We start from the raw sequence: 13,375 nt of genomic DNA, 5'->3' as shown, positions 1-13,375 counted from the left end.
AGAGTAGCAGCCGTGTTAGTCTGTATCCGCAAAAAAAAACCAGGAGTACTTGTGGCACCTTAAAGACTAACAAATTTATTTTAGCATGAGCTTTCGTGAGCTAAAGCTCACTTCTTCGGATGCATATGTATATGCATCCGAAGAAGTGAGCTTTAGCTCACGAAAGCTCATGCTAAAATAAATTTGTTAGTCTTTAAGGTGCCACAAGTACTCCTGTTTTTTTTTTTTTAACTATAGTGATCACTCAAACTCTGATAAGTATTTGTAAAAGTGTGACCATTTGTCTGTTACATCAGACCACTTTCTAGATGGTCTAGCAGAAAAGTCCCTTATCTCTGACTTTCCATATCTTACTCACTGTAGAAAATGTTCATATCACAATACCATAGTTATAGCTATCTTATTGAAACTTAAGAGATAGGGTACATTTACCACCTTCTCATGTTTGGATCCTATAAGAAGATACGTAGGTCCTTGCTCTTTAGGATGGATAACAATGGTATAATGTGTTGATAACAGACTGCGACCACTGGCCTCATAATCTTCATCTGAATCACACGACCTGTCAACTTCTTCAACTTTAGCTTCCCAAAGCTTGATTTGACCCAGAGGAAACTAAAAGTAAATATAAGAAATAGTCATCTTGGATAACATCAGTTTTACAGTTCTTGATCTACAAACGAAGAGAAACTGACAAAACTAGCATCAACGTGATCTGAATGTTTGACATTAGGAAAGTCCATAAAAGTCTATTCTTTTAATGTTACTAAGAACTGTAGGGTAAGCCACCTTCCCAGTTTACAATCCTGGAAGAGAGGAAGCATGGTCTTGTCATTAAAGCACAGTCCTAGGAGTGAGAAGACTTCAGTTCCATACTAACCTCTGCTTTTCATTTCTACAGGATATATTGTTCTTGATAGTTGCACATGGAATGTGTAACTATCTGACACAATAGGTCTTGATTGTGGGAGACGATGCAACCCTTGAGATATCCCAGGCCCAATCCATTTGAGGATTCTCAAACTCAAGACCAGGATGTTGAATTTAAACTTAGGTCATGTCTAGATGTACAGTGCTGCACTGGTGAAGCTGCACTGATGCAGCTGTGTTGCTGCAGCACATCTGGTGAATATGCTCTTGTGTTGACGGGAAAGCTCTCTCCCATCGGCATAATAAAACCACCTCCGCAAGCGGCAAAAGCTCTCCCGCCGACGTAGTGCTTTCCACACCGGCGTTTATGTGGTGTAACTTATGTCACTTAGGGGGGTGGTTTATTCACAGCCCAAGCAACATAAATTCTGTCAACATAAACTGTGGTGTAGACATAGCCTTAATCTAGTATTTGATGAGGCAACTGGAGCATCACTACTGCTGCCATTGGATCCTTTTCATATCTCCGGTTTAATTCTCAGGTATAGTGGATTGCAGTATTTAAGTCTGGAGGTTACAAATGCATATATGACTATGGCCAAGTCCTCCTCTGTCAGGATGGATCTAGTCTCTCAGTCAGCTGTAGGTGGAAGAAGCAGTTTTTCATAGGTGTAACTATGTGGGCATCCACTATCAATGAGGAATCCTGAAGGACACAAATACTACATACCATTTTCACAACTATCAGGTAGGCTTATGCCCTCTACAGAGGATGATAATATAATGCTGGCTAGTTTCTTGAAAAATCTCTCTTTCCCTACCTTTGTCTTGCTAAGAGTTAGCATTAGCTGGATACCTTTTATTGTGATGCTGATCTCCTGGAGATACTGGGATAGCTAAGAGATGGCGCTGTTTGATGGGAAGGTGAAGACAATCTGGGTATCATTTGTGTACTGCTGTTTATAAAGGCTGTGGTGTCTTACAACCCTATATTGAATATGATGGGTGAGGGAAATGAGGCTTGAGGAACTTTCATAGATTAGGGATTTGGTGTCTGAGGAGCATCTTCCCATTACTCTGAGCTCGGTCTGACAGAAAGGATAGGAACCATTTCAGTGTGCTGCCATATACACCAGCTAAGAATCTGAGATAAGCCAGCACAACTTCGTGGTCTATGGTGTCCAACGCTGTGAAGAGACCCAGCAAAAAGAGAAGGGATATTTGTCCATGACCAAGAGCAGGTTGTGCACAAGAGCAATCAGCACCATATTTATGGCACATTATTGGGTGGGAATGTTTTTTAAATATCACCAGAGACCAGGTTTAGTTGATGCTGACTCTTTGCCATCTTCTCAATAATCTTGTTAAGAAATCGGAGATTAGATACTAGGAAGTAGCTGGCAAGTTTCGTTTTTATCAAGAATTGTCTTCTTAGATACTGATTGGAAAATAAGTATTTTAACATGGTGGTAAGCTGCCCCCGTTGAAGAAGGCACTGGCTGTTAGTGAAAGATGCAGATTTCTCAGTTCTTCTTCACTAACAGAATGGACATGAGTCAAAGATACATGTGCTGGCTTCCTTTCCTGTAGTGCTTCTTAATTTCTTGCTTTATGAACAGGCCAAATTCTGTGAAAGGGGCTGTTGAATCCTAAGGTTCAGAGATGCCATCTCAGTTACAAGAAACCATTGCTATGACGTACTTGTGCTAAATAGTATTTTTATTAAACCTAAGTTAGGTTTACAAGAAGCTGTGTTGACATATGATTTCAGTTAGTGTAATCCTTCTCCATTGTTCAGCACATGATTTTCAAAATAATAATGCTATTTTGAATCCTTTTAACCAAATGGACTCCATTAATGTAACATATACAGCAGTTTACATTACCGGATGCCTCACAGGCTCTTTATTTCTATACACACATTCCACTGTAATATAAACTTATGTTTTCAGTTAGCAACTCCTCGAATATTGAAAAATAAATCAGTTTTGTAAAACTGCACATGCAGTATTTTTAAAGCACATTCTGCTTGTAAAAGCTGCACTTCCTCCACATTACCATCTAATAAAATAATTGTTCATTTTGGTTTAAAAAACTGCAGTAAAACTTATCCAAATGTTAGACAACTATTTATGATGAGCCAGCTAACTGCCTAAATATTTCTAAAGGGCCTGCTGACGAGGAATAATTTTCAAAGATAAGAACTTGGTCAAAGATAAGAACTTCTTGTACTTTAAACATACAGATTTCTTACTACAATTGAGGTGAAAACCAATTTGTCATCAAATCTCAGTCAATATTTAGATTGAAAATGTAAATATACTTTTTTTTTAGTAGCTTCTCTGTAAAATGAGATAGAAGTTAATATTCTGAAATGAAAGTGTTACTGGATTTTGGAACATTACAGCACTGGTATAATTTCAAAGAGTAATATTAAATAAAAATCCTGAAGTATGGCTTATTACTATTGGTTACAATCTACAGTACCATAAATAAGCACTATTTTACTAGTTCAAATTTTCCACTTGCCTTCAATGACATTAATCACACTGCAAAGTTACTCATATGCCTTAGTGTTGCTAGGATCTGGCCCTAAATTAAGAACAAACAGTAGGAGGCAACAACAGGGAGAAGAAGAAAAAGGGAAGGAAGATGGAGAAAACAATATGCCGGATCTAAAGCCCAGTGAAATCACTATCAAGCCTGACATGGTTATATGCTTGTTTAGGAGGATAATGTATATGTACACTGGAAGTAACAATGGAGGTTCTCTGTGCTGCTTCTGCTATTTTTATTTTAATGGCTTAATGGAGTAAACAGACAGTCAACTGGCTGTCGAGTTTAATTTTAACTAGGTTTGAAGTGAGTGAAATAAAATATACTAAAACTCAGGGTTAACAATAGGATTGCTCAGATATCACCAAAATCCCCATTCTCCATCTCAGCAATGGAGACAATTGGTCAGACCAGATGGAGAACATACTGTCCCAGAAGGGGGGCAGGGCATATTTCTGAGAAATGCTCCCCCATCTCAACAGGCGATGGGGTGCGATGCTGGTTGGACCAGAAAAATGGATGCACTACTTTCAGAACAGGGGAACAGAATAAAGCATGTGGCCATAGATAGAGGGGCCGGGCCCCTCCTCTTCCTCAGGTTCTTGCATCCCACTGGCTGTATGGGGGAAAAGGGGAGCTGACCGGCCCCTGCACTCCCCCACCCAACAACCAAAACTTTTCCCCAGTCATCCTGAGTCCTTTGCCTCTTCAGCTGCCCTCCCCTCCCGCAGGAACTCAATAGGTGTCCTGCCCTCCCTTTAGTTGTAGACAGTGAACTGTGCTCCCAAAAAACAGACAGTCAAATCCACAGCATCTTGGAATCAGGAAGGATTGTCCCCTCATTGGGCAAAATTGGCAGTGGTCCAGTGGGTTTTTCACTTTCCTTGAAGCACTGTGAAAGCACAAGTAGGGTAAAGAAGAGGACCTGGATGTCTGTATATTAAGGGATAATATAGGAAGGTTCAGTTTGTTGCAACATGAGGCTGACGTACAGGGCAGATAAAGGCTAAAAGGGCCAGCTCCAGAGATCAATGAGACTGAAGATTTGTGCTGGTAGACCTGTAAGGAGAAGAGGAGACCTGAAGTCTTTGTAGACCAAAGTCCCCCCTTTTAGTACCCTGAACTCCCCTCAGGGGTGAAAGGTGAGAGTACTTAGAAGTGAGCTGAGCCCAGGGGGGCAGGCTGAAGAGTCTACCCTCAGTCATTTGTTATATGGTAGGAGCCTGTAACCTGCACTAGGCTCAGTTAAATGCCTGGCGTGAGATGGGTAGGCATATACTACTCATAACCAATGTTAGTTAATAAAGTTGCAGCTTCTTGATTAAAAATCCACCCCAATGTCTGTCTTTCATTCACCTGAGAGTCCTGCGCAAACAAGTCATAGAAAGACCATTAGAAAGACATACCTTATCTTCTTGACTACGGAAATAGTAAAGAGTTTTTCCAACCAGAGTACACCACACTCTTTTGGAATATCCATGTTTCACCTGAAATTACAGTACAGTTAAGAATAAATTATTTTTAATGTAAAACTTTTTTATGAGATGGGCCCAACCAGTGAACCTTAGATTCATATATTTCAACTTCTCAGAACTCTGATGGTTGGAATAAAGAATTCCTGTAAAACATTAATATAAATATAATAATTTGAAGCTGCATGACCTTCTATACTACAGGCGTTAGAATTAAAGTATAACAGGCCTGAGTGAAAGCCCATTCAAAACAGCAGTAGTCTTTCCATTGGCTTTGGATCAGGCCCTAGATACAAAAAGCTAAGGAAATGAAAATTGGAGGGGACAGTCATAAACTACTACAACTAATGATAATTAGAACTCTTACAGTGCTTTACACCCAAGAATTTCCAAGCACTTAATGAAAATTAAGTATCAAAAGCCATATGAGGAAGGTAAGTCTTAACATCCCCACTTTACAGAGGAGTAAAAGCAAAGGCATAGAGAGGTTAAGTTATGTCACACAATAGGTCAGCAACAGTCAGGAGTAGAAACTGAGAGTCCTTACCCTTCAGTTCTCTGCTCTAATCACCAAATCAGATTCCCTCCCAAGCTAACTTTGATTAACATCAGTCCTTTGAAGAGATGAAAACTGGCTGGTGAATGAAGTGGGATAACTGAGAGTAAAGTGCATTGTTGCCTGCTCCCCCCAGATCCATTGAGCAAATTAGCACAAGGTAGTGCTAAGTGAGTGCATCTAGCACTCAAGAAGTCTGGTTATAACACAACAGCGAGGGGAGTTGAAATGAAGTTCCCCACTTATGAAGTGGCATCACTAGCTTTTTGAATGGGGAAAAACATTTTAGAACAGTCTCTAGCAGTAAGGTCATTTTCCCATAACTGCACAGATTAGGACAGATATCTTCCTCATTCCTACCTATTCTTCAATTCGCATTAAGCCATTGTAAAGAATAAAACAGACAGCAGTACAATTTTTTTCAGAGACAGCAGTGAAATATAATGCTTTCTCACTGATATCACTAAAATAAAGGGATGCCCTTTCATTGATGTGACCTAGATGGGAAATCACTACACTGGCTCAATGGTTAACTTTTTAATTTATTAAACATTTCAAAACTTTATATTTCTAAATAAATATGGTAAGACAGTCTTGTATTCACTCATAAGTATCTACTGTCATTGCTATTCTATTTACGACCAAAGGCAGCTGGTTTTAGAAGAGCATATGAAGTGACTGTATTAATGAAACCATGAACTTGAAAATCTTATTTGTCTCAATGTTTGTACCTACTATAGTTATAAGACAAATACATCTGAAAAATAGGTAGAGAAAAAAAGTTGTTCTTCTCTATTTTTTCATGTTTGTTTTGTGAATTAGCCAGCATTTGGTCTACAGTCAATTTAAAAAGTTAAAATCCTAAAAAATCTGTTTTATATAAATTTTAATGGAAATATTAAAAGAATCTGTAAAAGTAAAGGAATTTAAACACAAATAAAAGAAAAGCTACAGTTCTAATTTAAACCTATAAAAGCAAACCAATTCCTCTGTTTTGTTAATGCTTTAAATTTACAAATGTAAACAAATTCCACCATCACCACAAGAAAACCCTTAATGGATTTGAACAAGCTTTCGTAAAAGTTAATTGCTGGAAGGCTTCAGTAGGCTGTCATAGCAAACCAATTCTACTCATAAGTACAAAATACTGATGACACTGAGGAGGAGGCACTTTGCTGTGAAACAGCTATTATTAAAAGCAACAGAAGTATTGATTCATCTTTAAAATTTAAGCTATTTTAAATTAAGAATGGAAAGTGCAGTTTGTACACTAAACTGAATTCAAGCAGGGTCGAGAATCTGCATATCAAGTGATAAAAATAAGGAAGGTCTAGAATATGTCTGTATAGACCAACATTACACTTTCAATGACTTTGCTATCTTAAATACACAAAGCCCCATCCTGCTACTTCAGGCACTAGGCTCAACATTTTCAAACACAGGTGACTAACATGACCTACATCCATGTTTACGGTACTTAAATGAGCAGTCTGAATTTTTTTCCAGAGGTGCTGAATGTGAGACCCAAATTTTAAAAAATTGGCCTAATTTTCTGATTACTAGGTAAACAGATTGGGTCAGATTCTCTGCTGTGCCCCAGCCCCTTTGTGCTGCTCTGGTGGTGGAAAGGGACAGTAAAACAGCTATTTACTGCAGTGTTAAGGCTGCTGTAACCTTTACTGGAACTGGTGTGGATTCAGGCAGAGAATCACACACTCCACACTAAGTGGAAGGCACAGCAGAGAATCTCTGCCATTAAGGGCTTTTCCACTAGTATCAGTACAATATACAAACATATAGCATATTTAATAAGAAGTTGGAAGGTGTTTCATTCTCCACAGATCAGAGGAGAACCTAAAGTTGAAGCCCCTCATAAACTGCAATAGTTTCTACATTCCTGTGAATATAATAATGATATGCAGTAGAAGAGCATCTAAATCTGATGAGTAAATTAACCTTAACATAGTATAGTCCCTCACTCTACACATTATCCTCATTATCTTGAAATATCTTGTTTTGACTGCTGATGTTGGAAAATAGAGAGACCCCTTACAAAAATGTTTAAATTGGGGCATGCGCTGAATAAGGGTCCTAACGATGTGCAAACAGAGAATTCAACATGGAAGGTAGTGGATCAAGTGGCCAAATGAAAAAGACTTGCCAATTTAGATTTTTATTACAGTACTACAGCAGGCAGTCCTAGTTTATTCATACTGTATAGCATGTCTACTTTAATCTATTTACTCTTATGTTAAATATTTATAGTACATGTACTTCTGGACTTTAATTTTGGGTGCTCCTCAAACAGCACTTTTGCAAAATCACACAAGGGCCAATGCCAAATACTGCAGCCAACTTAGATACTACTGTACAAAGAAGTCCCTGTTAAAGATCCAATTCTGCTCCTGTTGAAGCCAATTGGTGTTTTGCCATTGACGTCAATAGAAGGACTGGTTACTAAAATTAGTTTACTACACGTTTTATACAGTTCTTGTTGCCTTTTTTCACTTAGAGATATTAAGAAGAAATATTTTTAAAAATAAAAACAGAATAAAAATACTTTGTCAGGGAAATAAGTGTCCCTACCTTGGTCAGCAATCCTTTCATGGCTGGCTTCACATCAGGCTGTATGAAAAGTGGACTAGCAGCCTGCACTTTAAGAACATTCTGTAGTACTTTGATCCACTCTTCTAAGATGTTGGGAGAATCTGCAGTCAGGTAGTATGTTCGTTTTTCTGTGATCAACTGAATAGTGACAGAAAAGATGCCTTCAGTTCTAGGAATATTATGCATTTCAACTTATTTAAACAATACATTTATTTACAAACACAAAATATTCGCAACATTTTTACTGTCACTTTTCAGAGTAGAACCGCTTAATGGCCATGCAGAGCAGGCGACCCCATAGTCAATGACATCTCATTTGAAAGATCCCCCTATAGTAAATTACATGGAATTCATTTTACCTAAGTTGGAATCGCAACTGGTGGCATGTTAATCTGTGATTTCAGAGTGCTTGGAGCACAAAGCCATCCCATCCGGGTTAATGTTACAGGTAACAATCCTACCTTCACTAGAATGTGAAAAAGATAACCCTATAGAGCAGGGGTCCCCAACGCAGTGCCCGCGGGCGCCTGGCCGGCGGTTGAGCATTCGACGAAATATCACCGAAATTCGGCGGCATTTCGGCAGTGACGCCTCTTGATGACGCCGCTTGCCGCCAACAAGCGATGTCATCGAGAGGTGTCGCCCCCAAAATGCCGACGAAATTCAGCGGCATTTTGGCGGATGCTCGACCGCTGCTAAGGTCCTTCGTCTGGCGCCCGCCAGACGAAAAGGTTGGGGACCACTGCTATAGTCTTTTCTATCTCCAGTTTCTATGACTGAAACAATCCCTCCCCCTCAGATGGAGGGCACTGACTGCCTCCAAAAGGAGACACATTTGGAGGAAGGGTCACTTTTAGGAGTGAAAAGAGAGGACCCTCTAAAAATACAATGAGACAAGGAAGCACCTGAACTGTTTGTTTTCCATCACCTCTTACAATGTGGCTGGATACGCTTAACTCAATTTGACCTTGTGGCTTTCGAATTACATCACTCTGTGTGAAAGAACGTGAAAAAAAGGATTATTCATCTGTAATAAAATACTGGTATAACACATTTAAGACTTGATCACTGGAAGCATCCAGCATGGGGCAGGCAAACTACAGCCCACAGGCCACATCCAACTCATCAGACCATTTAATCCAGCCCTCAGCTCCTGCTGCACCTCGGAGCCGGAGGGGTGACATGCTTCTGGGAGCTGCTTGTGGTAAGCACTGCCCAGAGCCTGCACCCCTGAGCCCTCCCCCTATGATCTAATCCCCTGCCACAGCCCTGATCTCTCTCCCGCCCTCCGAACCCCTTGATCCAGCCCAGAGCCCCCTCTTGTACCCCAAGCCTGTCATCCCCAGCCCCATGCCAGAGCCCTCACCCTCCCTGTGCCCCAAGACCCTGATCCCCCTCCCACCCTCTGAACCCATTGGTCCCAGCCCAGAGCACCCTCCTGCACCCCAAACTCCTCATCCCCGCCCCCCCCCAGAGCCCACACTCCCAGCCAGAGCCCTCACACCCCTCCCCAGTACCTCAACCCACTGCCCCAGCCCTGATTCTCCTCCCACCATCCAAATCCCTTGGTCCCAAGCCTGTCATCCCCAGCCACACCCCAGAGCCCTCCCTGCCCGTACCCCAACCCGGAGCCTCCTCCCACACCCTGAACTCCTCATTTCTGGCCCCACCCCAGAGCCCGCACCCCCAGACGGAGCCCTCACTCCCTCCCACCACTGACCTAGCAGGTACAGTGCCCTCAAATCCCATAAGATAAAAGTTCAGGGTGCTCAACAGTTTGTGGGACTGGGCGCTTTATTATGAAATGTTTAATTTAATGTATTCAAATGAAGAAATGTATTTTTCCATCTGGCAATTTTACAGTCATTTAGAGGAATCGGGAACTAAACAGCAAACACGTTATTCATACTCACCGGAGATTTGTAGTACAGTAACTCACCACCTTTGAGCACAAACCATCGTCGTTTCCAGGTTTTTACTTTGCCACCCATTTTTAACAAATATCCAGATTTTTCCAATGGCTCCTGATTATTTAAAATAAAAAATAAGTTATGTAATATATTATAACAAGGTATTTTGCCAAAGAAAAAATGCCTACATGGTAAATAATAATTATTACAATAATTTGCCTTTTTATAGTAGAAAGATCCAGTTTTTACATGCATTAAGATTCATGCATGTGAGATAAAAAAGTATTTTCCCTATTTTACAGTTAGACAGGGGTACAGAGATTTTCCAAGTCACACAATAAGAGCTAAGAACAGAACGCAGGACTCTTGATTCCCAGACCTAGGCTCTAAGCATTATACAACATTTTCATTAAATAATAATGAAAACATTCCACATAAAGCTTGTAATTTTAAAAATATATATGCTCAGCCCCTAACTTCTGAGCCTAACCTACTGGACAGTCCCAGAGAATTGTAATTCCGCAGCTGCACACGAACACACCTTCAGTGCAAACTCCAGCAAAATAAAGCTCAAGGTTTTGCTCTATGTCAGGAATTGAGTGATATGGTCCTCATCCCCACTCAGCCAAGCGGCTTGGATACCCAGGCCACCACCATTAATACAAGTCATAGTGAGGAATAAAGGTGCAGCCCGTTACCCCACGCTGTGGGTTTCGATTCTGTGATCTGTGCAGCCTGCGGACCCACTGACCACACATCTGATATGCTCACAGTCCCCCACATCCTATGTGAGGAAGTTGCAGACACTCCATCCATGTATATCTTCTGTACTGTGTACAGGGCAGGGCCGCCCAGAGGGGGCGGGGGGGGCAAAGGTGGCAATTTGCCCCGGGCCCCGGGCTCTGCAGGGGCCCCCAAGAGAACAGCTGAGGCTCCCGCCTCCGCCCCTCTCCTGGAGCCCAAGCGCATCAAGCGGTATCCTCAGACAGCGCCGCAGCGTGTCTCCGTCGGGGCCCCTGAGCCCCACCCCGCTCAGAGCCACGTGGTCAGGGGGCGGGGCTGGGAGCTCCGGGCTGAGCTCAGCTCCCTCCGCTTGGCGTGGAGCTCGCAGCCCCGCCTCCTCCCCACGCAGCTTTGAGCGGACGGAGCTCAGGCCCCGCTGGAGACACGCTGCGGCTGTTCAGCAACGCGCTGAGACTCCGGGTAAGGAGGGAGCCGGGGTAAGAGGCTGGGGCCAGGGGGGTTGGCTAAGGGGCAGGGAGTCCTGGGGACAGTCAGGGCACAGGGAGGGGGTAGAGGTTGGGGGAGCGGTCAGGGGGCAGGGACTGGGGGGGGTTGGATTGTGGGTGTTCTGGGGGGGGCTGGATAGGGTCAGGGCCGCCCAGAGGGGGCGGGGCAAGAGGGCGCAGGAGCTTCTTCGCTCCCGGTCTTCGCCAGCGGGGGGTCCTTCCGCTGCGGGGCAGAAGGGCCCCCCACTGGCGAATTACCGCCGAAGCGGGACCCGCCGCCGACATGCAGCCCGGTCTTCAGCGGTAATTCGGCGGCGGGGCCCTTCCATTCGGGACCCGCCGCCCAAGTGCCCGAAGACCAGCGGCGGGGACCCGCCCCGCCAAATTACCGCCGAAGACCGGGCTGCACTTCGGCGGCGGGTCCCGCTTCGGCGGTAATTCGGCGGCGGGGGGGTCCGCCGCGGGTCTTCGGGGCACTTCGGCGGCGGTCCCGGAACGGAAGGGCCCCCCGCCACCGAAGACCCCGGGCCCCCAGAATCCTCTGGGCGGCCCTGCCGGGCCCCACAGGGGCCCCCATGAGAATATAGTATTCTATAGTATTGCAACTTTTTTTATGGAAATGGCTCCCGAAATTGCTTTGCCCCAGGCCCCCTGAATCCTCTGGATGGCCCTGGTACAGGGTGGTATGTAATTCTCCCCACCCCTGACTCTCTAGTGGGGTCTCTGCTGTTGCTGCTACTGAGGCCACCCCTCTGTACACCCAACCTGGTTCTTCTACGCTGTGTTTAGATATTTCACACACAATAGGTCACCCCAAGTGTCTGATTTGTTACAGTCAGCATACGGGTCATTTAATGAATCTGAACACATTGCAACTTGTAATCATCACACTGTGTGCCAAGCAAACTTAGTACTGGGCTTTGTTAACATTTGGTGTAGAAGAAAGAAATACTATTATTCTTTGCATAACTTTGGTACTCACATTTTTTCCACTATCACTAGATGAGGAACAGGTTTTAGGGAGTTTCTGCTCTGGCTCTGAATAGTCTGTATCTGTTGAGTAGGCATCAGGGGGAATAGCATAGTCGCTTTCTGAGGTCATAGAAGACAAAGACACACCTGAGCGAAAAAGGAAAAAAGATGCCATGTATATATTTCTTTGCCATTGTATTTTAGACATGAGAAATCGGGCATGGGTATGGAGGGAACAGCTGAGCTGGGGTTGTTGACAAACTAAAATATTAATAGCATTCCAGGGGGAATTAAATATTTTTGATGAGAATATCAAGCAGTGCAAGTAAATTCCTTAAAAGTAATATCAAAGTGTTTATTTAGGAATTTGGAAATGCTCCAGGTACATAAACATAAAGAATGCAAGGAGCAATGTGAAAAATGTCATATTCAAGAACCTGATTAAAAGCAATTTAATATTTACTGGTTGTAAAATATTCTTAAATGTCAACTTATCATCGGAATTCAAAGGAGAAGGTATATTGAGACAAATTAAAATTCCTCATATGGTCTACAGTTTTCAGCTACTGGAAAATAATTATTTAAACAGACCATTGTAAGTCATCAACTTTGGAAGACTTATTTGACTTTCAAGTGAAATCTGCAGCCACTGAAATTTACAGGGATCGACTCTTGGTTCCTCTGTGCAACTGCAGCAATGCCGTAGAAACTCCTGGAGAAAACCTTAAAGCATAAATGGATTCCCAAATGATGTAGAATTGCTGCACTGAAGCCGCGGGACCAGCGGACCCTCCGCAGGAAAGCCGCCGAAGGCTGCCTGCCTGCCACCCTCCCAGCGACCGGCAGAGCGCCCCCCGTGCCGCCCCAAGCACGCACTTGGCGTGCTGGGGCCTGGAGCCGCCCCTGGGGTAAGCCAGAGCACTCCACACTTTAGCTATTCTCAGTGTGGAGAGCACCCAGGGAGCCATACCAGCCAGAGCACAAGTTAGAGCAGCCCTAAGGCTGCCAGGAGCCCATCATTAATTTCTTCACTTCCATAAATCAGGTTCACGTATATGACAATGTCTCTTTGTCACTCTCTAATCTTCAAAAACAGTGTTCTCTAACTCCATCTCTCTCTGACAATGTGCATAAGAGAGTGATCCTCAGCACCTCAACAATCAAATTGAATTAAACCATGAAACGGGGATCCACAATATGAAC

The 13,375-nt window shown here is 43.2% G+C and overlaps 1 protein-coding gene across 7 annotated transcripts in view; it reads right to left on the bottom strand.

The window, feature by feature from the left end:
- PLEKHH2 (pleckstrin homology, MyTH4 and FERM domain containing H2) overlaps nt 1-13,375 on the bottom strand; it is a 116,899-nt gene that overhangs the window by 44,914 nt on the left and 58,610 nt on the right. For all 7 annotated transcript variants that reach the window (XM_039532147.1, XM_039532146.1, XM_039532143.1 and 4 more), the window contains 6 exons: nt 12,183-12,319; nt 9,975-10,085; nt 8,967-9,053; nt 8,041-8,199; nt 4,833-4,913; nt 436-615 (listed from right to left, as the gene is read on the bottom strand). In XM_039532147.1, coding sequence (XP_039388081.1) covers nt 436-615; nt 4,833-4,913; nt 8,041-8,199; nt 8,967-9,053; nt 9,975-10,085; nt 12,183-12,319 — 755 coding nt within the window. The remainder of the gene's footprint in view (nt 1-435; nt 616-4,832; nt 4,914-8,040; nt 8,200-8,966; nt 9,054-9,974; nt 10,086-12,182; nt 12,320-13,375) is intronic.

This window comes from Mauremys reevesii, linkage group 3, assembly GCF_016161935.1.
Source record: "Mauremys reevesii isolate NIE-2019 linkage group 3, ASM1616193v1, whole genome shotgun sequence".
NCBI lineage: Eukaryota > Metazoa > Chordata > Testudines > Geoemydidae > Mauremys > Mauremys reevesii.
This window is presented reverse-complemented; position numbering and strand designations above follow the sequence as displayed.